This window comes from Balaenoptera acutorostrata, chromosome 3 (assembly GCF_949987535.1).
Source record: "Balaenoptera acutorostrata chromosome 3, mBalAcu1.1, whole genome shotgun sequence".
NCBI lineage: Eukaryota > Metazoa > Chordata > Mammalia > Artiodactyla > Balaenopteridae > Balaenoptera > Balaenoptera acutorostrata.
In genome coordinates, this window is record NC_080066.1 from 60,979,195 (window position 1) to 61,005,065 (window position 25,871).

The window sequence follows — 25,871 nt, forward strand, 5'->3', positions numbered from 1 at the left end:
CGTCCTGGAGGAGGGCGCGGGCGCCAGGGCCCGGCCCCTCGGCCTCCCGGGGTCGCGCCGCTCAGCCCGCCGGCGGCTCGAGGTGTTTCTGAGCGCGCCTTGGCGAGGGTCCGGGGTCCTGGGTCCGGCGCCCCGGGCCGAGTCGCCGCCGAGCCCTGGGAGCGGCCTCCGCCGAGGCGGCAGGGACTTCCCGAGAGTCGGTCCCACTAGCCTCGGAGCCGCCGTCCCCGCCCCGAGCCCAGCCGGGCTTCGGCCCCGCAGCCCGACCGCGCGGAAGACGCCGGGTCCCGGGCGGCGGAAGTACAGAGCGCACTGGGATGCGTTCGCTTTTTCTCTTTTTTTTCCGTTTGAAATTGGATCTCTTTATTTTCTATTTGCAAAGGAGTAAAAACAGCATATACAAAACTCGGCAGCCTTGTGAGGCTCCAAAAAAAGTGTCCTGAACATTAGGTAGCTAAGTTTGCTTTCAACAATCCGATGAAACTTCTGTATTTTCCAGTCCCCTCCGCCCCCAGTCTTGAATCTGATACGTATTAAAACCATTTTTCCCCCCCGACCAGATCTTTTTTCTTGGTAATGTTTGATCCTTATCTGACAGAAATTATTACCAATGTCACTCAGTGACCGGCTTAGCACTGACCGTTGGCTTAAGGTGGAGAAACAATGAGAACAAGATACGAAAAGGTCAACATCTCCTGGCAGACACTCCTCCCGTTCAGCTGTGAGCCGTGCACAGGAGTTGCAAACTTAAATTCAGAGCCCTTGTGACCGTCTGTTTTATTTTTACTTCGGTTTTCATTGCAGTTATTTGAGAAAATACTTTAGGGTGATTCACTATGGTTGATCTTTTTGGATCCCTAATTTTTATTCTGGAGAATTTCAGTTCAGCGATGCTATTTCTATAGGAGACTCTCAGTATTGGCCGCTAGGAAACTTTAAGCAGACCAACGAATATAATGCTTTAAACTCATTTCAAATAGCCCCCAAAACATATTATGTAATTAGAATGTAAAACTGTTATATAAACATCTTTTACTCAAACCTATAAAAGGGAAATTTAGAGCAGGTTAACTTTTAGTAAGTCTTTAATTAAGATACTTCCGGAGTTGGAATTAACGTTTTTCTTTCAAATTTGTATTGCTTTAACAAGAAAAGTCATCATTGCAAACAGAATAAGTTATTTTATTACAAGAACAAAACAGACTTGCTAATTTTATGTCTAATTTTACCCACATTACAAATGCAAAGAATATATTATCATAGGATGTAAGTTACCAGACTCCAAAATATTGTGCATAAATGAAATAAACTCAACTTGCAGAATTAGAAAGAACATTAAAGTATCTACAGTCTTTATAAATAGTGCAAAGTATATACCATATCTACAGAGTATAAACATGTGAAAATGAACTTCTTAAGGAACAGTTAGAATGTTTGATCAATTTAAAATATTAATGAGGGTACTCAAATATACAACCAACCAAAACATTTATTTTTTCTCTTTTTTTAAGAAAAACTGTCGAGCTTCTTCCCAGGCCTGCTGAGGAAATCTGTTAGCCAGCTCAAGATAGTCTTGGGAACCAAGACATTTTCCTGAGAGAGGAAAAAAAAGAAGAGTAAAATTAAAAAGAGTTAAATTCTTCAAAATTTAAGAAATGAAAATTATTTTGATATCTGAGTACAAAATGGAGACATACTCTTCAAATAAATCATGATGCAAATTTAAGTAAAGGTAACTGATCTATATCTATCTATAGTATAAAATATATAATATATATTTTCATCACAATCTATTTCATGCTTCTAACCTATTCAGACATTAACCCCTATGTAAAACATTATGAAAAACATTGGTTTTGGACTCTGGAGTAAGAAAATAAGTAAATAAGTATGGTAAACAAAATAAAGTGACAGTCATGTATTCCATCCTTAAGTTAGCCTTGAAAGGCTAAATCTGTATGTAAACTTTACATTTATTTTCTAAAATAGTCTATTTAATCTAAAACATGATTTTAGTTTAAACATAACTTTAAAAATGCTCAGATCTGGCATTCAGTCACCTAACAAAGCAGAGGGAACTATCAGGAGCTTTACTGGCTATTGAAACAAACGATCTCATGGCCGGCCAGTCATCTAGCAGCGAGTATTTGAAAAACAGAATTCTTCCTCAGCAATAAGAATGTGGTGCTGCCAGGAGCTGCTTTACACTTAGAACTTAGAGGTTCACCTGGGCAATGAACTCAACATCTTGAAACATCGTGAAACATTTTGGGGGGATTTAATCTAAGCAAAAGGGGAACAGATGTCCAAGATGCAAACTGGCAACTTAGTGTGGCATCATCATTTTTTAAAATCAAGTAAGCATATTATGAGCTGTCACCAGTAGAGTGATGACTTTTTCTAAGCAAAGCAGAGAACAGTTCCCTATTTGTTGTTTTGTGGATTAACCCATAGTAAATCCACATTGGGGAAAGCATGAAAGTCAGAGAAGATGGTCCCTTGGAAAAGGAAAGAAGGTTGAAACCAAGCAGACAGAGTCAGCCCCTGGGACTTCGCCTGCCAGATAGGCAGCAAATTGTGACTCATCCTTATGTCAGGAGAAAGAGGAAGATAAAAGAATGTCTATACTTCTTACTCGCAAAAAAAATTGCTGTACAATTAAAAATAAATACATTAGAAGATTTTTCTAGGCATTTTCATAAATTCAAAATTTAAAACATTGTTTTGTAAGGTATAGTAACAAATTATGCTGATTTCTCTCTAGCCTCCAACAGCTTAAAAAAAAATGCTGTCACTGAGTCAAGGCAGAAGTGAACTTGCACACTAATGCAGGCTTAGACAAATGGTACCAACTATGATGTTGACTTGAATTTCTAAAAAGGGGCATAGCTTTCTGTTTACTTCTCTGAGTGCCTGAGCCAATAAAACATGACATTTTTTCATGATATTGTTACAGTTTTAGTTATATTATCTTTTATGTACTTTTCAACACCTGCCCACTATAAATAATGTGTGTGTGTGAGACAGACAGACAGACAGACACACACACCCCAGGGTGACCTCCCCTTCTCCCAAGTAAGGGCTACTGAATGGGTGCCCCGTAGGGTTTTGCTGGGAGTAGACCTCTGGCCACGTTAAAGACTATCAAACTAATGGAAGAATTGGGGAAAATCTGAATTAAGGTCTCATTAATCAGAGATGCTGTCACGAGAGCCAGACAAAGAGCAACTTGTACTTCTCAATTACAGTGTGGGTAGCTCACAGTGTGGGTAGCTCATTTAAAATGCACTTTAAAATTCTACATCTCAGCTCTGATCACAGGACTCACCTCAGCAGGAATGCTATAGGGAAAAAAACCTTGTAAATCTTTTGGCCCCTGAACTGTGCTGTGCTCATCTGATGGCTTTTTCGTCATGTAGAACAATTTCACACTTTTATTTTCAATAAAAAATTCAAGTACTTGAATTTAGGGGGATGTATGGGCTACTATCAATGACGATTTTATTCTGAACATGGAACCAAATGTATGTGATTTCAGCATTTATGTGATAATGTAGGCCAATATTAATGATCTGATTGTCTCTTGTATTGCAAAGTAGCTCTTTAGTAATTATTCGCCATTTATTATACCTTGCATGAGGTGAGTATAAATGACATAAAGATGTTTTGTGCTTTTCTTTTACTTCCATAGATTTCTCTGTATATTCTGATGTACTCATGCTTGATGACAAAATCAATTTCTTTATTCCCTGAAATATATTTGTTACCCGAATCTCAAATATTTTAGGTGATGTAATAAATTGATTTCTCTAACAGTTTCAGAGGGTTGAGTGAGAAATGTCCAGCTAACAAACACACGACACTTAATTTCAATAGAGACGTACCTTTGGGCTGATAAGACTGAGTATCTGCCTGACCTGGAGTCTGTGCAAAATCCTGTGTGAAACGAGAAAAGTGTTTTTTTAATACCAATGCTACGAACAGAGAATTTTGCTGAGCGTGGCTTTAAAAATGCTTCTGAATTCTGAGGCAACTATTTTTTTTTAACATCTTTATTGGAGTATGATTGCTTTACAGTGTTGTGTTAATTTCTGCTGTATAACAAAGTGAATCAGCTATACGTATACATATATCCCCATATCCCCTCCCTCTTGCGTCTCCCTCCCACCCTCCCTATCCCATCCCTCTAGGTGGTCACAAAGCACCGAGCTGATCTCCCTGTGCTATGCAGCTGCTTCCCACTAGCTATCTATTTTACATTTGGTAGTGTATATATGTCAATGCTACTCTCTCACTTCGTCCCAGCTTACCCTTCCCCCTCCCTGTGTCCTCAAGTCCATTCTCTATGTCTCCATCTTTATTCCTGTCCTGCCCCTAGGTTCATCAGAACCATTTTTTTTTTTAGATTCCATATCTATGTGTTAGCATACAGTATTGTTTTTCTCTTTCTGACCTCCTTCACTCTGTATGACAGACTCTAGGTCCATCCACCTCACTACAAATAACTCATTTTCATTTCTTTTTATGGCTGAGTAATATTCCATTGTATATACGTGCCACATCTTCTTTACCCATTCATCTGTCACTGGACACTTAGGTTGCTTCCATGTCCTGGCTATTGTAAATAGAGCTGCAGTGAACATTGTGGTACATGTCTCTTTTTGAATTATGGTTTTATCAGGGTATATGCCCAGTAGTGGGACTGCTGGGTCGTATGGTAGTTCTATTTTTAGTTTTTTAAGGAACCTGCATACTGTTCTCCATAGTGACTGTATCAATTTACATTCTCACCAACAGTGTAAGAGGGTTCCCTTTTCTCCACACCCTGAGGCAACCATTTTTGCAGGAATAGTTTGGAGCCCAAATATAAAAGCTGAAGAAACTGACATTATGTAATTCAGGTTCTCATACGTTTAAATCAAATAATGATAACTCAAATCTTGCTAAGTATCACCAGGGGCCAGGTTGTTGCCTCCTGTGGAAAGCACAACTTTGTTTTATATCTAACAAACTGAATTCTTTAGCCAAATACTGTCTTAAAATATTGACAGATTTTTAACATTTTAAAAAGCACAACTATAAAAGCCCTTACGTATTCTGCAGCTATATCTTTTTTTTTATTGAAGTATAATTGACATACAGTATCATATTAGTTCCAGGTGTGCATCATAGTGATTCTGTATTCATATACATTCCGAAATGGTCACCACGATATGTCTAGTTATCATCTGTCACCATACAAAGTTATTATATTATTGACTATATTTTCTATGCTGTACATTACGTTCCCATGACATTTATTTTATAGTTGCAAGTCTGTACCTCTTAATTCCCTTCACCTATTTTGCCCATCTCCCACCTCCCCATGCCTCTTTCCCAACCACCAGATTGTTCTCTGTACCTATGAGTCTGTTTCTGTTTTGTTATGTTTGCTTGTTTTTTATATTCCACATATAAGTGAAACCATATGGTAAAATTGCCTTTCTCTGTCTGACTTATTTCATGTAGCATAATACTCTTTAGGTCCATCCATTCTGCAGCTAAATCTTAAAGTCTAGTAATTTTACTCTTAGATGGAACATGAAAAATGTCATCTATAATATGTAAAGTTTCAGGAACCTAGGACAAACTACTAGCTCTTATTTTTAATATAATTTTCTAGTAACTGTTAATCATCTAACACAGGGGACCTTGAAGAACCATTTTATAAACTAAAATCCAATGTATTTTCATTCCCTTGAGCACAATTATTTATAGAAAAAAACCAAACTTGATTTAACTCCAGCAATCTAAAGTGCTATCCCAAATAAGCATTATAAGAAATTTCTGTAGTATTTATAAAATCTGTGTGCTAAAATAAAATGTATGTTAAATGTGTTACATTTACATTAAATTACATTTAATTGTGTGTTAACTGTAATGGAGAAGAGTTGAATTAGAAGTACTCCGAGATCAACACCACATGAAAATAATATATATGATCCTTACTTTAGATTCTGATACCATTTATAGTTTTATAAATTGTTTTCCAAGCAGTTGCAAATGTAAGGGACTAAGCTGGTACAGATGCAAAATTGTCTTTGCTCACAATCACTCTCTTGGTTCAACAATCACTGTCCTGGTTGAGGCCTCTCTGCTCATGCCATGAAAAACTGCGTATCACCTCCCTGGCAGTCCCTGTCCCCCTTTCTTGCCTTACTTTTCTCCAGAGCACTTAATACCATCTGACATGCTATTTATTTTACTTATTTATTTGTTTTTTGTTTGACTCCCCCCATTGTAATGAAAGATCTTTAAAGGAAGGAATTTGTATCTGTGTTATTTGCTGCTGTATTTCCAGTGCCTAGAGCAGTGCCCAGCACACCGAGGGCACTAAAAAATTACCTGTTGAATGAAAGAAAGAATGAATTTTAAGATCACAGTCTTAAAATTCTCTGTAACATATTTTCTGTTTAAATTTAATCCTAAGGCTGTAAGAATATCTGAAGAATCCTAAATGTTAATTATGATGGTTATATAAAAATTCATTAAGATTTTAATTATTAATCACAAGATGTTCTTTGAAAAATCTGTACCCTACCTATAGATCTCAATATCTTTGAAAATTTTTTCAGAAACTGGAATCCAGACTCAAACAGAACAATTAAGCTGAAAATAAAATATTTCTAAACAATTAATCCAGTATGTTTATTAACTGATCATCTAATAGAGGATGGATAGTTTAAGAAATGTAAACCACTAATTGCCGTCTAAGGTGAAGAAGGCTTGGGGGACTCTTTAGCCATCCCAACCAGCCGGGCACAGTTACACCCTTTCAAAAGTGATATTCGTGTATTAGCCGGAATAAGGAACAATAACAATACAGGGCTCTGCTTTCTGTTTCATTATTATGAACAGAAAACACTGCCTATTAATCACATGTGCATGATGGAACAAAAACAGATTGGTTTTAGGGTGGAACATTTGAAGGAAAATGGAAGATTTTCAGGAAATAATGATATACAATGACAGAAAAAAAAATCACAGGATTAGCTATTAGCAAATGTTAAAGAATAGCCAACTTGATTTTCTATTGTCAAGACTGGGTTAATTTAGATGTGGAAATACTGCTTTGCTTTGCTACAGCACTAATTCTGATTCCAGTCCTACAGAATTTAACTGGATCAGAAAAATATAAGGCCATACTTAAACGTTTTAGATTTAAGAAAAAGCAACATGACAGATTTTTATTATACACACACAGGCTGTGTGTGTATTTATTTATTTAAAAATTTATTTAAAATATTTATTTAAAAATTTACAAATAAACTGACATTTTAATTGATCTTTCTTCAGCAATCATTATCTTTTTCCTATAAATAGACAAAAAGCAAGATGAAATTAACAGTTAAAGCCTTAAAGAAGTCTTTTAAAAAACATTTCCTTAGTGCAGGCTTACCATTTCATTAATTGGAAAAATACCCTTTTCTTAAAATCCTCCAAGTAGAAATTATACAACACTCAAACCCCAGTTTTACTATCATGATATTTTAGAAATTAATTTCAAGCACAGAAATATGTGAAAATTTTAAAAGGTGGCGTGGATGGCAAGAATAAACAGCTGGTTCGCTTTTACTTTTCAATTGCATCAGCTTACACACAGAGCCAGAGACTTAGGCATAACACAGAAGGTACCTGAATGAACGTGGCCAGGAGAACACAGCTCATCTCCTGCTCCAGAATGATCTTGTTCTGAAGATTGTTGTAACAAGCAGCGATAAGTGAAGGGAACAGCACTTTGATCAGCCGTGGGTCACTGAAATACTGGAAGGGCAACTGGCAAAGCTTCTGCAGCACCGTCGGGTGGCGGCCAGACTGCACGATGACCTGAAACAGAGGAGGAACCCCAGGTCAGCTGCCAAAAAGCCCCGGCCTGCCTGCCCTGTTTCCCCCTTCCCCAGCCAATAGTGCCAGTAAGAACCATGGAGAACACGCTGAATAAGTGTAAGGAGGAAAAAAAAAGACTCCTAAACTCCTTACCAGAGCTTAACTTAAGTGATATTTGAAAGGAGCAGAAAAGAAAGAAATCTCATTTCCTAACTTAAGGAAAAGATTCCAAAAGTTCTGCACCCATTTAAAAATTCTTATAATCCACGAGGAATCATGCATTTATCATGGAGACAGGCTGCCTGTGAAATGGGTTCGGGATACACACTGCTTTAACAGAGTGCCCCACCCTTCACTCTTCCCCTTAAAGCAAAACAGCCATATTCCTTAAAACCTGCAAAGAGCTCACTCACAAGAAAGATACCCTTTCCTATAGTCCTGCCCACTAACCTAGCTCACGGAATATATTGAACGCAGATAGATCTATTCTGTATGCAGACAAACCCTTGGAAAGAAAAGGGGATTGTAAAGGGAATGGGAACAGTTTCAGCAAACACAGGCTCCAAAAGTTCCTCCCTCCGATCCATACAGCTTATCTATGTTTCCGTCAGTGCCATTGAGTCTAAAAGGAGAATTGTTTAGATAAATGAGACTGTTGTCTTGAAGCAGTCTAGGTTTACAACTGTGTACATTTTAAGAAATGGGGCAATGCAATTAATGGGCTTGCAGGGAAGCCCTCCTAACTTACTCCCTAGGCCTACATGATAAACTAAGAAATGTCAAAATCAGATCTGTTTCAAGTAACCTTGATTAGACTGTTCTAATATAAAAGAGCTGGGTGACCCAAAGCCCACTTCTTGGTATAGGAGGAAGCTCAGGGAAGGTTAGGAACACTGTAAAATCTAAGGTCAAGACCGTAAATTGTACTTGGAAAAACACAGTTTTACAGGTACACACCCAGACAGGACTGCATTCAAATTAAAACCAGAAGGACAGAATGAAACAGCAGAGGCAGGAGAAACATAAATTACAGGGATTTACAAGTTTTCAAAGTACTTTTAACAATACTTTAAGAACACACTCTCAGATGATAATGCAGTTTGGTTTAAGAAGAAAATCAACAAAGTAATAGTTCACATATTTTAGTTCAATAGCTAAAATGACATCAAAAACCTTTAGAGAATGTTGATAGGGACTTGTTAATACCTTCAAATCCAGCAGGAATTTTAAAGACTTGCAGTGTGACAATTCAGCACATGGCTATATGCTGCCATTTCTGACACTGGCTGAGAAAAATATGCCCTATCATCCACTTTATTGATAAAGCATTTGCTTAAATCTTTATTTTAATTATTAGCTACAAATTTTGTAGCACAACCAAATGATCATCACTTTAGAATTTATAATGATACCATTATTAGAAGTCTCTTTTCTCCCTTTGGACAAAATTAAGAAGTCTTTTCTTTGGAACTTCACTGTTAAAATGCTATTATTGTAAGACTCACTAATTGAAAAGACATTAAACTGGACAGTCTGGCTAGCACAGGCACAATGTTAACTCAAAGATGACAATTCCTGGTTCCTGGTAAATTAGCCCAGAACATGAGAGCTTAACCATAACTTATTCCACCTGGACTCCTGACTCTCGCTGGGGTGAGGCAGAGCGCCTTGGGGGTCAGTCCCCTCTGGGAACAGAGCTGGCTATGAGTTGCCTGTTGAAAAAGTGAGTTTACAGAGGTCACCAGCAGTGTAGTGAGATGACCTGCCAGAGGCCACTATCTTTAAGTCCTCAGACTGTGGAAGACACAAATGGATGCAGGCAGTTTGGTTACCTTGGGGTAAGGAGTTCTACCCATAGGACTAACTATGACAGGACTCAACAAGATTATAGGTAAGGGGTCCAGTCCGTGAGAGCCACACCTCCTGGCTTGGCTGTGAACCAGAGTAGGACATGTAGTCATCACTGTCCCTCAAATCACACTTCAGACATTGTGGGGAGACAGGATTTGGAGACCCCGGAAGTGGCCAACCTATAGCACTGAGACTCAGTTGGCGAGACTACTCCTGGATAATTCAGGTGGGCTCTTGGCACAGAGTAGTGGCAGTTTGATGTCATGAGCACAGCTGAATAATCATCTGAATTAGGCTAATAAGCACTTCCTGTAGGGGCAGGGAAGCAAGGCTGGGATGCAAACAGCCTGACCTCAAAGCTCAGGGCCTTGGGTACCAGGAGAGAGTTTCCTGAGGGGCTTTTGACAGATTAGGGGATGAAGGCATGATTCAGTTTTACTTCATCCACTCACTCCCAGGCCTTAGGGGGTAGGTCAAATGTCACCTTGGACTACTTAAGCTTTCCAAAATCAGTAGAAAGTCAATAGAGTGTCATCACGGGACATGAAGTTCTTGCTGAATGAAAGAAACATACATAAGAGAAATCTCAGACATACAATATGATGTAAATATGTCTCTCTATATGCCTTCCTCATGGAGCTGCAACTAAATCAATAACTGCTGGTCTGTCACCTTTGTCCAGACAAAGGGCTGCCAATAAGGCCTAAGGTGGTACTACCCTGAGCCTGGCCAGGCCACCTGCCCTTCCTTTCAAGACACACAGGCCAACACAAATATAAAGAAGCTTTTCACAGAGCCCCTTTCCAGAGTACTGCACCAAGGGAAGGATGTGACCTGCCTGTAGATTTCTTTGGTGGCCACAGTCATCAGAGACAGTAGGTAGGGAGCTGGTGTGGCCTCAATAGTAATGAGAAACCTCCTCTCAAACATGATGTCCATTTTCAGATGCAGAGTAGGGCTCCAAGGAAACCAAGGGAATTTCTAGCAACATTCAGATCAAAAGAGACTGAAACTGAACTTGCCTCTTGCTCTTAGGTGTGATTCTAAATAGGTACTAACTTAAGAAGAACTAGGAGATCTGAGTTCCTGCCTTCACTCTAGTCACCAACTAGTTGCGTGACCTAAGCAAATAGCTCAGTTGCTTTGGGTTTTAATTTTTTAAAAAGTATACTTTTCATTGAAGTATAACACACACACCCATTAAGTTAATAGCTTGATTTTTCACGAAGTGAACCTACCTGTGTCGCCAGCACCCAAATAAAGAAAGAGAACACGACCAAGGGTTCTGGGTCTTTAATATACTCTTTCTCACTGAAAATTAGATTCCTGCATTTTGAATTTAAGACAAGTCACAGAAACTACTTGACTGTATTAGAACATAAGATCTCTCTTATGTTCTTAGTGCTTCAAGGCCTTCTTGGATTCAGTCTTGATCAATCATTCTCTGGAGAGAATTCTCCTTTGGTCTTCTAAGCAAAGGCCAGTGGGCCTAATTCCTCAGTCACTGAAGAAAGACACTTTTTACCCAAATGCCCTGGCACTCACCACCTTTTTCTTTTGTATCATTGGCAAGGGGTTGGGGGAGGGAGTAGGGAGAGGGTAAGAGAGGAAGTGGGAGAGAGACCCTCACTTCCTTTTCTTTTTAGAACTATCAACAGTTCTGGGAAGAAGGGGCTTTAGAAAAAGGAAAGTTGCATGCTGCCAACGTGTGCTATAGTCTGTGGAAAGGGGGCCAAGAGGATCTGAATGCTGGCATTAAAAAGGCATCTGGGAAAAAAATAAAAATAAAAGGAATCTGGAGTAGACAAGTGGACATGTTGATTCTTTCACCTGTTGATCCCTGACTACCCACTAAGCCTTCTGGCTCCAATCTTTGCACTTCCTACCAAGTGAAGCATAATCTGGGTGCACTGAGTAAGAGAGCCAGAAGAGAGCTCTAAATTCAGCGGACGTTTGCTGAATGCCTCCTGTGAGCCAAGTGCTGTTGGGGACATGGACAGGAATCAAGTTTTAGCTCTCAGGGAGATGAAGTATGTCCACAGTAGACAATGATACAAAGGAGCCTGGGTCATCAGAGAGGGAAGGATAAGGTACTAGGGGACCCCTCACCTCCTTCCTTAGGTGAGGAAGGCTGCACTGAGAAGGTGGGTTGGACCTTCAAGGCTAGATCAGATCTGAGCACTGAGAATTGTAGGTGGAGGAATTTTAGGTGGAGAGAAGAAATGCCTAGGTTCAATAACCAGCCTGTCTTTGTCTGCTCAGGCTGCCATTACAAAATACTATAGACTGTGTGTCTTAAATGACAGAAATTTATTTTCTCACAGTTCAGGGGCCTGGAAGTCTGAGATCAGGGTGCAGCATGGTTGGGTTCTGGTGAGCACTCTCTTCCTGGTTTGCAGACTTGACACCTCAGTGTGTCCTCATGTTGCCTTTCCTTAGTGAGTGCACATGGGAAGAGAGATCTCTCTCTTCCTCTTCTTATAAGGCCACCAATCCTATCACATTAGGACCCCACCCTCATGACCTCGTTTAACCTTAATTAACTCTTAAAAGCCCTATCTCCAAGTACAGTCACATTGGGGGTTAGCATATGAATTTTGGGGAGATACAATTCAATCCATAGCTCAGGTCTGATTCCTCATCACCCCTGGCCAGAATAAAGTTTCATTAGCAGGCTACCCTCACTAACCAGGTGGATCTTAGAAGTGACTGGGTCAGTTGTCTCTCAGTGGGCATAAGCCGTGAATCTGCAGGCTCAAGGGTGCTTGGTGTTAGGTAGCCCTGGGCTCTAGGCCTGGCTCTGGTCAGTTAACCAGTTAGAGCCTCAGTGTTCTTTCAATAAAATAGAGGTAGATGGCAGCCTTCAGGGTTTACATGAGGATCAAATGAGACAGTGTCCGTGACCACAATGCATTAATAAAAAACAATGTTAGTTATGAGTGTTTGGTTAGCTCACCAGCTCTGCTGCTCTGAGTCTTCTCCTGCCGGATCTGGCTTCCCTACACTTGCAGGACCAGAAGTCCCCTCCCAGCGTGAGCCCTAATGAATGCTTTCCATCATCCCACCCCCATCTCTCCATAAGGGCTGCTCATTAGAACAGGGCGTCTGGCAGCTGCAGGCCCTGCTCTGGCTGGGACTCATCAGCAAGCTTAATGCCACCTGGGAAGCCACTGCGGCGGCCTCTCCCTGGCCCTGCCTGCACAGGAGACAGCTATGCAAACAGTGCTGGGGATGCAGCTAGGATCTTGTGGTGGTGGGGTAGGAAGTACGTTCTGAAGGCTCTGAAAAGAAAATCCTAGCATAAGCACGATCCAAGAAATGCAGGTAGTGGTACAGAGAAACAGTCTTAAGCTTACTCTGTGTGTGTGTGTGTGTGTGTGTGTGTGTGCGCGCGCGTGCACGTGTGTTTTGAGGTTGTTGTGCTAGACTTGTCAATCTGAAAACAGAGCAGGAAGGGCAGAAGCTAACAGGCTGGTGTTGTGGCCTCCTGATTCAGGCCCAGGAGGAGCTTCCCTCCAAGCACTTAAGGAAATCCTTAAGCCCAGGAAGTCTTCCCAGGTAGCACAGCCTGAGAATGCCTCTCCTTTTCAACCCAAAGACAAGGCAGCAGCTATTACATATTTAAGTGTGTGTAGCTTAATTCCTAGTTCCAGAAGGGCAGCAACTGTATCTTTTACTCTTCTGTCCTCCATTGCTCTGCTACAGGGCTAGGCACATCAAAGTTACTGGAATGAATGAATCAAAGTGACAGAGGGTCCCTAGTTAACAAATTCTTCTGTGCCTTACCTTGGGGGAGAATCATACCACAGTCTCTTTGCATGAGGTATAGATGCCGTTTTCTGACTCGGGGGCCTCAATTGTCTCCACATCATGTTGCCTTAGGTCTGCATAGCTAGTCCCTTGTCATAGACTGAATGTTTGCATCCCCCCCACATCCTCACTCACACACCAGTTCTTATGTTGAAATCCTAACCCTCATGTGATGGCATCAGGAGGTGGGGCCTTTGGGAGGTGATTAGATCATGAGGGTGGAGCCCTCATGAATGGGATTAATACCCTTATAAAAGAGACCCCAGAGGCCTCTCTAGTCCTCTTTCTGCCATGTGAGGATACAATGAGAAGTTGGTAGTCTGTAACCTGGAAGAGGGCCCTCCCCAGAACCTGAACAGGCTGGCACCTTGACCTTGGACTTCCAGCCTCCAGAACTGTGAGAAACAAATTTCTATTGTTTATAAGCTACCCAGTCTATGGAACTTTGTTATTGCAGCCCGAACTAAGACATCCCTAAAGAATGGATTTTGTGATACTCTGTCTCCTACCCTAGAAGGAAGTTGGGCTTGAGATCCTCAGCATCCTAGGCACAAACTCAGGGCTCCCTGGCCTGGTTATAAAGAGAGGTCTGGAAAAAAATCCTCCTCCTTTGTGGGTGGTGGGTGACACTGGTCTCTCACTTGATGTGAAGGAATCCAAAATCTTCTAGGATATCATGCTGCCAGAACCTCAGCAATACCCAACACAGCAGAAAGCCTGTCACTGGCGGAGACATTACTCAATAGTCTATAAAGCCCCTTTCCCTACATTGTCTGAGTCTCTAAACACCCTGTGAGGTGGGCAGACAGGGATGACTATACTCTTTTATAAGAAGAGATCTAACGCTTAGAAAGTTTGAGAGACTTGTCGCAGGTCCGCCAGCCAGTCACTTATGGAGCTGGGCCTGGAAAACTCTTATGACTGACTGCTGGCTTTTCTCTCACTGCTCAGGCCTGTCCAGGGCTATGAGACACTCATGAGGCTGCCCCTTCCTAGGCAGAGGGGCTCTCTGTCACCTGAGCTCATTCCAATGACTGGCTGCCAGCCAGCTTCTCGCACAACTTTGCCAGCCCAGATGAAGATGAGGATGACATACTGTCATTCTAAACAGACTAAACCAATTGACATACACAGATTAAACCAACACAAAAGGCCTTTCTTCAAAACCCTATATTCTGTTTGGCTAGGTATCAAATAACCAGTTTTCCGCTATGTGCTGGGCTGTGCTAAGGGCTTCTCTCAAGTGATCAGACCTAAGAACTTGAAAGAGAGGAACGGTTGGCAATGGGGCTAGATTCTCAGGAGTGAACTGTTGGAACATGTGACTCCGAAATGAGGACCCTCTTGTGATGGTTATGTAGTCAGCTGCCTTCTGGGTTTTGAGTGCCTGCAAATCTGGTCTTACATTTTTGAAACAACTGCTATCATCTATAATATATTTATAATGTTAATCCTTGGTATGACCTGAATAGTTTTTCCCAACAGTTAAATTTAAAGAAGAAAAAAAGGAAAGTGGAGGTAGGCTACTGAGTAGTTCTAAGTATGGTCTAGAAATGCAATCGGCCTGGGGAGTTTGCAGATTTCACATCTGTGAAATGACAACTGCTGTACTCACTTCAAAGATCCCAAGGAGAGTGGCTAGGAAGGCCTATGGGGACTCTATCATGTTATGTAAATGGAAAACAGCCCGATCTCCTCACCCAGAAGGCCCCCTTCCTCCAACTGTGACCACCTGGAATGCAGCCAAGAACCAGGAAGTGAGCAGGCAGACCGCTGAGCGGACAAATCAGTTCATTCATCAAAAATCTACTGAGCATCTACTCTGGCCAAGTGCTGTGTTAGGCTCGGGGAGCGGGGTAGTGAATGAGTCAGACACACCCCTGCCCTCATAGAGTGCCCAGTCTTTCCACAAAACCGATGTCAATTATTCACAGCAAAGTTCTGCAAGCTCCAACTCAGTCTACCAATTCACATTTCAGAAGCAAGTCTAACAAAGTGGATTGGAATCAGCAAATTTGGAGACTGCTGGAGATAGGTAAACTGACAACAGGAAGAAGCATCAGCTGACACGAATAAGTGACGGGTGGGAATTAAAATTATTTCAAGAAGAAATAAGAATTCAGAAAGTTGCCTGGAACCATTTAGTATATAAATGGTTGGTCTTGAGTGCATTAATATACTGTAGTAAAATATTATATTATAACCCATTGCCTTTTCTTAGTACTCTACACTTTAAAAATTTGCTTCACATACATGATAATCCTCCTGTACCTGATATTATAGTAGGTATTCATTTCTTAAGGTATCAAAAAATATATAATATATTAAGTATAATTTAAGTTTAAGAAGACAGGAGACTGTAATATTTAAAAAATGAACACAAGTAGTTAATGTTTTTTGGGTTTTTTTTTTAACATCTTTATTGGAGTATAATTGCTTTACAATGGTGTGTTAGTTTCTGCTTTATAACAAAGTGAATCATTTATACATATACATATGTCCCCATATCTCTTCCCTCTTGCGTCTCCCTCCCTCCCACCCTCTCTATCCCATCCCTCTAGGCGGTCACAAAGCACCGAGCTGATCTCCCTGTGCTATGCGGCTGCTTCCCACTAGCTATCTATTTTACTAGTTTGGTAGTGTATATATGTCCATGCCACTCTCTCACTTTATCCCAGCTTACCCTTCGCCCTCCCCGTATCCTCAAGTCCATTGACACAGACCTACTAGAGAATGGAGTTAATGTTAAATAAACATCATGTTTTAAAGGTAAGTTTGGTCTTCTGCAAAATTCACTTATATGGGAACAGCTCATTCCCTGACCATACCAAAACCATGACACTACATAATAGAAATAAAGTAGAAAAAGGTTCTGTGGAAGTTTCTTGCCCCTCTCCAAATCCATCTATCCATCCATCCCCCCAAGCATCTTAGACACAACCATGGTGTCCTATAGTAAAATCTCTCTCTCTCTAGAACTCACCTAATTCAAGGAAACAAAACAGAAAATGGTCATGTTCTGTCTTACCTACTTATACTCTGTGAATCCTGCTGATTTTGCTAAGATCTAAGAGTGATCCTGAATTTCCCCCTTATTTAGGAGAAAGCTTTGCATTTTGTTTTATTAGTTGTTTTTTTTTTTTTCTCAGAATGCCCTCTGGCAAGCTTCTAACTACTTACGTCACTGGGACTCCAACCCCATGTCTGCCATGGACCAGAAGACAGAACCACACATATGGCCTGCCTGGCTCCAGATGCACGAGCAGTTGTTTAGGCAAAGACAGGCAGATGTGAATCTCCAGTTTTCAACACTCTTAAGACTATAAGCTCCATGGGAACAGGGGTTATGTCCCTTTTATTCACTGCTGTATCCCCAGCATCTGGCATAGTGTCTAGCACAGTGCCTGACAAATTATAGGTACTCAATAACCATCTGGGGAATGAATGAATGAGGACTGAGCTTTGGTTTCCAAACCTGACTCCAGGGGCCTATACCTTCCGCACCAGAGCCCTGGGTCTACTCTTCCCAGCGCCTTCAAGGTCCTCAGAGACACTGTCTTTGGACCTACAAGAACAGCTGACTGAGTACCTCAGCCAGCACCCTGTCCAATCCAACAGCCTCTTGGCACAAAGGTGCGGAGAGTAGGGCTAGGTGGGGCAGGGGCAGCGTCTCTCAGCAAGACTTGTGAGCTGGTCAGTCAAGCCTAAGGCCAAACCGCCTCCGTCGGCCAGGGTGGTAGGGTGAGTGGAATACGGGTCAGACAGAAATGTATACAAATAGTTAAATCTCACCAAGGCAAATTCTTTATGCTGAGGAATTCCTGTTTTGCTTTTTTCCATTTCTTGTCAGAGACAAGGTGTCCTCAACAAAGGGGCAAAAATAGGCGTCTAGACATCTAAATTCATTATAAGCGACAGCCAAAAGAGTCTGTAAATCATTGGAACAAAGAATATTTTTCTAGCAGAGCAGAAACAAAGTAGTTGTTGCATTCCTCCCCGCAAAACTGGTCCTGCTACAATGCTGAAGTGAAGGGGTAGCAGCCGCAGTGGCCCGGCCGGTGCACAAGCCTCTCTATCCACATCGCTCTTGACAAGTCTCATCACACCTGAAACCCAGGCCCAGGAGAGGAACAATATGACAGGAGGGGCCTTGAGGCCAGTGACCTCTATGAATCATATAAAGAAATGGCATGCCCCAAACACACACACACACACCTTGTTTCTCTAATCTCATGCCTTGGGGGTAGAGTAGGGAGGGTGTTGAAATCGCTTTATTTAAATACCACATGAGAAAAATTTTAAGAGTCTGTCCACATACATAATCAAATCAAATTCAGAGCAGAGAAACACAAAGATTCCCTTGGCTAGCACTGCAAACAAATTCCTCTCCTCCCAAGCTTGCTTCTGCCATAAGATAGATTTCTAGGCTGAGATTAAATGCAGAGATCTTGGCAGACTGTGTGGGAGGCAGGCCCTTTAAGCACTAGCCTTCTTGCTGGTGGTCCCAGGGATTCACTGCTGTCTAGCGCCAGCAGAGGGTCAAGGAGGAAAGAAAGAGGGGGAAGAAGGGAAGGAGGGAGGAAAGCAGCCAGGGGCACGAGGAGAGGCTAAAGCCAGTAGTTGGGGGCTTGGCCTCTCAGAGGCTTTGGAAACCAGGTAATCCTACAGAAACGAGGGCTTTCTTCATGTAGCAAAGGGTGAGTGGCTGTCCTGCAGTGCCCCTCCAGGGAAACTGGGTGAGAAGGCCCCTGAGCTGTGTTCCCTGCTTCCTACGGGTGACAGGCTGTGTGCTGAGTACCACTAGCAGAGGGGGTGCAAAGGAGGCTTCTGGGCAGGCCTCTCCCTCAAACGCCGTTCTGCTCCTGCAGGCGAGAATGATGCTTCAGAACCAGGGGCATCAGGTCCCAGTCCTGGGGCTCCAGTGTGGAAGTCCTGATGCCTGTCTTCCCACGCTCCACATACTGGAGTGGACTTTCAGACGTAGGCTGAACATATCATCCTGCTGCTCTCCTCATCATCTCCTAGAGGATAAATCCCCAATTCTCAGCCCCACACATAGGTCTCTTCATGACCTGGGCCTGGCCTGCTTCTTCACTCTTAGCTCTTATTCTTTCCACTACCTCCTAAGCTCCAGCCAGAATGAACAGTTTGCAGTTTGTAAACCTTCCCAGGCTATTTTACATCTCAGTATCTTTGCTCATGGTCCTTCCTGTGCCTAGAATGTCTTTCCTACCTTGCTACCTGGTAAGTATCTATTCCACTGTCAGATATCAGCTCAAGCACCACCTCCACTGTGAAATATTTCTAAGAGGAAGCTCTAGCACCGATCCAGGTTTGTTTACTGTCTGTCTCTCCCTTTTCTCCTAGAATGTCAGCAACTTGAGAGCAGGGGCTTAGTCTGTTTTGTTTCTCTCTGTCTCCTGGGTATCTAGAACAGTGCCTGGACCATTGCAGGCACTCGTTAAATGTTTGTGGAAGGAATGAGCCTCAGCACTGATCGCACTGCTCCTAGGCTGTGGGTTCCACAAGGACAAGATCTGGGTTGTATTCATTTCTTTATCTCCCAGCACTTGGTTTGAGATGGGGTGGGCATTTAGCAAAAGCTGATAAATGAGAGAAGGAATGAGTGATGAATGCTCATATGGACAGAAAGCTCATGATATGGGGCACTTCCCCAAGAATAAGTCACCTCCAGCCTTCTGTTCCACGTTAGAGCTTCTTTTTACTTCTTTCATGTTGTCTATTTTGTGAGAAGAGTTACCTTTTAAATGAAGCATGTTTTAAATTCCCTTCAAACACATCTTGTAGCACAAGAAGTGTGGGCTAGATTCTCTTAAAAACTTGGCTAACCCTAAAAGTCACAGATTCTATAATTTGTCAGGGACTATACCCATACGTGTTTTTTCTGTTTTAATTTATGTTTGAGAAAGAACTTTGTCTGAAGAGCACAAACCTTGGAAATGATACAGACTCACTGTACCGTCATACATTTGAGGGACTACTTTATTTTGGATTTTTTGTTTATTTGCATTACCTGTGTCCCATCTACCACAAGGTGGGGAGAGGGGAGAAGAGAGAAGGCTGGTCACAAAAAGTCCTAGATAATGTGTCAGGAGGCCTGGCTCCAGGGACTTGAGTAAGTCCTTCTCTTGTCTGGCAATGAGGGGAGTTGGACTAGATGATCTCTGAAGGTCTGTGAACTTGCAGAAATAATATAATCCTGTGCTATGAGCATTCACACACATAAGCACCTTTTGCTGACTATACCTGCACAGATATTACATTTAAATATGGTAAAAAAATAGTTTAGAATATATTTTTCTTAGGAATGAATGAAAAGTCTTCACACAAAATATGCTATCTCCACATTCTCAACTATTCTGATTTTCTAATCTAGCTTCTTTAAGAAAAGAGAACTTATAATTACACACACACAAACACACGAGTACTGGCAAGATTATGTCCATTACAGACTAACAGGACATGTGTGTGGGGGGTTGGGAGGTGCGTAGGTAGATGGACAGTATTTAATAATGCCCTAAAATACAAATATTCCAAGTGGGCTCTGGACCTTTCTTGTGAGGAGAACTTGGGTCAAACCTTCCTCACCATGGAGCCTTTGGGTGGTGTGAGAACAACAGCAGGGTTAATAAATGCAGAGCACAGCCTGATGGATTTTCTGGTCACATCCTAACAGCAGCCAGAGAGCATGGATGCATTCCATGGAGCATTTATGGGCTCACTAGCACCAGTCTATGACAATTTTATTTAATCATAAAAATATAATAGTAGTCAAATCTTTTTGTAGTTTCAGTTTACTGCTTTCTCAAGTGAAATAAATGGTCTCTCAGATTTCTTTTACTTTCATCTCTCTGCTCTAAGTACAGTAGGATAAGGTTCCAATTAAGGCCCATTAAATGTTCACGTTGATTCATGTGAGGCATTTTCCAGTTTCTTTTCCTAACACAGTCTCAGTGTACCTCTGAGTTATCTCTGTGGTGTGTTTTCAGTTTAGTCGTTGCCCATATAGAAGAGAATTATTCGGGTGTGAGGTCTCCCTTCCTCCTATTTCTGCAGCCCAAAATGGTGAGTAGAGATTCTCCTTCATTGCATTCCAGACAAGCATATGTTTATCACCTGTCAGGTACATCCAGATGAACTACACATGCCCCTTGGGAAGGGGAGCTGGCAGCTGGCCAGAGCAGACTGACCCTCCCAACCTCTCTTCGCAGCTGTGCTGGAGCAGCACGGTGAGTGGCAGCCCAGAGACCCCTACAGGGGGACCTCCTGGTGCTTCTACATCTTTTGGGTCCACGGAGACACACAGAGTTCTCTTCAGTTTCTCAACAGATGGGGACACACGCTCTGACGACAGAGATGGCCTAGCTAAGGTGATATCAAGTGTCAGAGCTGACTGAGTGGATACTCCAGGGATTTTCCCACTAAGAGCAGGGAATGTGGAGGCTGACAATGATAATTTCAATAACATCACAGTCAACACTTGCTCCCAGCCAGGCAATGTGCTGACACTATGCGCATGATCAAATTTAATCTACACAACAACCCTATGAGGTGCTATCAATGTCATCTCCACTTTATAGGTGAGGAAACTGGCACCAGGAATGTAAGGGGTTTGACCAGGATCACAGAGCTAGTAAGTGGTATAGTTGTGACCATAACATAGGTCACCTGGCTCCAGAGCCCATGTTCCTCTCATCATGCTACAGAAACATACTACCAACTCCTTAAAACAGAGACCAGCCCATGGCTACCATGACAGAACTCCTGCACACTAGGGTCTCTGACGAGGTGTGCAGCATCTGACGGCAGACCAAAGGTGCATAATCCCAAAGGAATTACATACACATGAAGAGATTTAAGAAAAATATTTTAAAATCCCCTCAGGAAACTTGCTATTAAATGAATGATATGGTGATTTGGGGGTCTTTAAGTGTAAATTTTCCCACAGTGTGTGCTTTCAGAGTGAGGCATACTTGCCAAAAAGCCTTTTTATTTTAACCAAATCATAACAAGTCAGTGTAGATTTGCTGTGACAATGCCACCAACTTGATAAGCAAATACCCCAAAGATATCCACTCTCATAGCTGAGAGTCAAATAAACTTGGGGCCTACGTAATAAGGATGACATTTAACCTTCACAACAATCCTGTGAGTTAGGACTTCTTGGCTCTATGTTACAGGTGGGGAAAGCGACACTCAGGGTAACCTGTCCAAGTTCATCACTCAAGTGAGAGGAGGGGCTAGGATGTGAACCTAAGTCTGCCTCCAAAGCTTTCTCTCACACACCGCTGTTTTCTCAAATGCAGGATTTGCCAAACCTTAAGCACAGTGGTTTCCTTTGGATCTCAGAACTACTGGCTCCAGCAAAAGCAAAACTAAGAAGTTTCTTTTAGAATAAATTCAAAGATAAATAACTTATAGTGCCAAAGAAATGGCTCTTAAATTTTTAGCTAAAAGTCAGTTCAGGAGGTTTGGTCACTAAAACAGAAGTGCTGTATCCTTCAAAATCTGGGGCCATTTTATCCTTTTCTGCAGTATTATGCCTAAGAAGAGATGTATTATCTCAACATCCAATAATTCATTCAACAAATATTAAGGAATTACTATGTGCCAGGCACTGCTGTAGGCACTGCAGACAAAGGCTCTGTTCTCAAGATACTAACATTCTAGCGGGATGGGGTGGGAGCGGGGAGACAGGCAAAATAAATAAATGTCAAGGGCGGGTAATAAGTATATGAATAAAAATAGAGCAAGGTAAAGGGGAAACAGTAACCATGGGGCTGATACACTATTTTAGATACTGTGGTCATGATAACATGACATCTGAGAAAAAAACCTTTGAAACTCCCCCACCTCCCAAACCATGCTGATTTCTGAGGGAAAAGATTCCCAGGTAGAAAACAGCAAGAACAAAGGTTTGACATGAGAGGTGTGTTTGTAGAAGAGCAAGGAGACCAGCATGGCTACAGTGGAGTACTTGCGATTACTGCAATTAGAAATGAAGATTATTAAATTCAAGTACTTATGTTGGTCTGGACATGACTTCCCACCTCGCCTTAGAATTATATATTTGTCCTCCATCAGAGCTGGAAGGGCCCTTGGGAGTACCCAGCCTAACTCTGGGTAAAGCCCATAGAAGGGCAGTGACTTGCCCAGCGTCACACAGCTGTACAGCTGTGAAAGGACCCAGCTGTCCTGACTGCTGCACTAGTATTTGTGCTGGGCTTTTTGTGACTGATGAGGATCTTACGTAAGATTTCCTACCTCAGGAGAGGTGTTTTCTCTGTGATTACAGATTAAGTCTTTATAGTCTATCTCAGTGATTTAGTAAAAAGGTCCCTCTATGACCAAACACCAAGGCAGGACCAGAAAAAATTAGATTTACCACTGGTCATGAGTTAAACTTTGACAAAATATTCCTTCTGGCCTCATTTTCCACCACATTAGAAGATTTCCAAGTGAGCAAAGGATGACTGAGGATTGTGCACACACCTGACCTGGCAGTAGGGTTCAGCTCTGGACCTTGTTCACAGGATCAGGGTTTGGGCACCTGGGGAATAGGGTGCTGACAGTTTATTGCTTGGTTTCCTCTTGTGCGTTTTCTGCTGCTCTGCCCAGTCTTGGGATGGAGCTCAGAAGGAGATGATTAACTTCATGGCATCTTGCGGCTAAACTAAGCCCTCACAATGACCCTACTCATGCTCTTGGTCTCACTTCCACTGCTGAAGGAGCTTAGTGGGTTCCCAACTTTCTATAGGAGAGTGGAGATGAAACTATGGTTAGCTTTCAGTTTCGAAGTTTCAATGTTAGATTTCCTGACAGCAGTTATTTTACTGGAGTGTTCTGAATCTGAGTTTCCCAAAAATGAGAAACTGAGAATACTGGTGAAGGAAGGATAGTTTACCTGTACAATCGTGTTTTTTTCCGATCACTATGCCAGAATTATGAATTCAGCCTACTGCTGAATCAGGTGTATTATTTAGTGCCATAAAGATAATGGTAACAGGGCCATCAGGGATAGCAACAGCTGCCTTTCTTGAGCATTCACTATGAGTCAGGGCCTTTACTGTCTCACTTAATTCACACAACAAAGTGGGAAGTAGTGGTATTATGTCCTCCATTTCACAGATGAGGAAACCGAAGCTCACAGTTCAGTAACTTGACCAAACCAAGGTCACAGTGCTAGGAAAGAACAGAACACGGATTTCAAAGCCAGCTGACTTCAGAGCCTATGGTCTATGTCACGGAGGCGTGACATCTGACTTTTAGTACTATCAGAGATGAAGTTCAAAACCTCAACTGCTGACTGACTCAAGACGTGAATCCATTCAGGTGCCACCTTAACTATCGCTGTATCAGCCACAAGCAGGGGGATCCACGGGATTATTCGTGAGCCATGAATTAGGACACAATCCTGTACAAAGGGGGAGAAGAGTGTTCCTTTCTCAGTTAAGTGCTACACGTATACCTGGCCAATGTTAGTCTTGGGTGGTGAAGGCTTCCGTCTGAGAGCTCAGTGGAGGCTCCCTTGCGGAGGCTGCCATTTACTCCAGCTGATTCCCTGGCAAGGCAACCACCGGGTCAAGGAGGGAGCTCCTTATAACCTCTCAGGTAGTTTTTGGAGTTAAAAGGTACTTGGTACGAGCTCATGGTACTTCAAACTACCCTTGTGTTGGAAAAGAGAGATGAGGACACCAAAGAGATGAGGGAAGTAAAAGTCATCTTTTATTTGGATTTTGTGACATTGGTGACTTTTAATACAAGCAGCCAAAACTGCTAACTGGCAAATTTCTCCATTCTAATATCAGCCAGGTCACTCACTAGAAGTCTTAGAATAAATCTTTAGGCAGGGGACTTCTCTGGTGGCGCAGTGGTTAAGAATCCGCCTGCCAATGCAGGGGACACAGGTTCAATCCCTGGTCCGGGAAGATCCCACATGCCGCGGAGCAGCTAAGCCCATGAGCCACAACTACTGAGCCTGCGCTCTACAGCCCGCGAGCCACAACTACTGAGCCCACGGGCCACAACTGCTGAAGCTCGTGTGCTTACAGCCCATGCTCTGCAACAAGAGAAGCCACCGCAATGAGAAGCCCACGCACCGCAACGAAGAGTAGCCCCTGCTCACCGCAACTAGAGGAAGCCCACGTGCAGCAACGAAGACCCAATGCAGCCAAAAATAAATAAATCAATACTTTAAAAAAAATCTTTAGGCAGAAGTTATTTTTAATTAGGAAATTTATTGTTCTACTTTTGGGAAAACCCCATAGTTTTCTTTGGTGCTGTAATATTGAGAGTAACTCCAAAATGGTTATACCGTTGAAGTTCTTTGGCTCTTCCTTAGACATGATACATTTTTATTTTGTGAAAGGAACTGTATCTGTCACACAAAGAAAGAAAATACAGAAAGCTGATGTTTGTGTGACAGCTAGAGAATAAGCTGCCAACACTGGAAGAACAGAAAGGCCTTGAATGCTGGAGTTTCCACTTTGAGCCCACCATAGCAGACTCCATTCTTGGACTTGGATGGGGCTGGGGGAGTTTACCAAATGGGTGTGACCTAGGACCATCTGCCTTTGAGAAAAACAAAGAGTAAACTAAGAATGTGTGAGCAGGAATTAGGCCACCTCTGAAAGTTCTAAAGGCTACAACGGAGCTCTGGAAAACCGCCACTCTTAAAACACAACTCTGTGTCCCTCACTTGTAGACGGTATACAACTGGGAAACTGCCCTGTTTTTTGTTTGCAGGGAAACATCTGAGGTGAGTACAATGGATACATTTTAGGACCGTTTAGTCAATTAACATTTGGATTGTCTTATTAAGCCATCAAACTACAAAAGACTTGGAAAGCGCATGTCACACAGCTCAGGCAGAAATCTAGTTTCAAGAGCTTCACTGTCCAGCTTACTCGCAGGTTCTGATCTCCGCAGACACATTCAGGAACCTTTGGTGCAGTGCCGAGAAGATGACTACATGATCTGCATGACTCTCTACAGAGAAGCTGATGGGGGGAGGGTGGGCCAACGGGATCCTTCCTCCTTTCAACTATCACAGGAGACTCGGCTCTGATAGCTGGAATCTATGGGGTCTTTCCAAATGAAAAAGTCAGTCACTAACTACAATGAATATGCAAAGGTGCTTATTCCCAATACAGTAATATGCAGGCAGTCAAATCATCTGTCATTCAAGTTAATTTAATTATCAGACCACATTTAATTATTCAATATAAAATGTAAATAAAGTGAAGGTCTGACAGCCCATACTAATTATGTTCATTATAATAATTAAATGGGAAGGAACGTAGAGTCATGAAAGTACCGTAAAA

The 25,871-nt window shown here is 42.1% G+C and overlaps 1 protein-coding gene across 3 annotated transcripts in view; it reads right to left on the reverse strand.

Moving 5' to 3' along the window:
• Positions 1-360: 360 nt before the first annotated feature.
• Positions 361-25,871, reverse strand: part of SCAPER (S-phase cyclin A associated protein in the ER) — a 473,879-nt gene continuing 448,368 nt past the window's right edge. For 2 of the 3 annotated variants that reach the window (XM_057544059.1, XM_057544058.1), the window contains exons 30-32: positions 7,675-7,866; positions 3,885-3,936; positions 361-1,593 (exon numbers count right to left, since the gene is read on the reverse strand). In XM_057544059.1, coding sequence (XP_057400042.1) covers positions 1,490-1,593; positions 3,885-3,936; positions 7,675-7,866 — 348 coding nt within the window. In that variant the 3' untranslated portion in view covers positions 361-1,489. Of the gene's footprint in view, positions 1,594-3,884; positions 3,937-7,674; positions 7,867-24,687; positions 25,635-25,871 lie in introns of those variants that run through there. The other variant, XM_057544060.1, reaches the window with a different exon arrangement.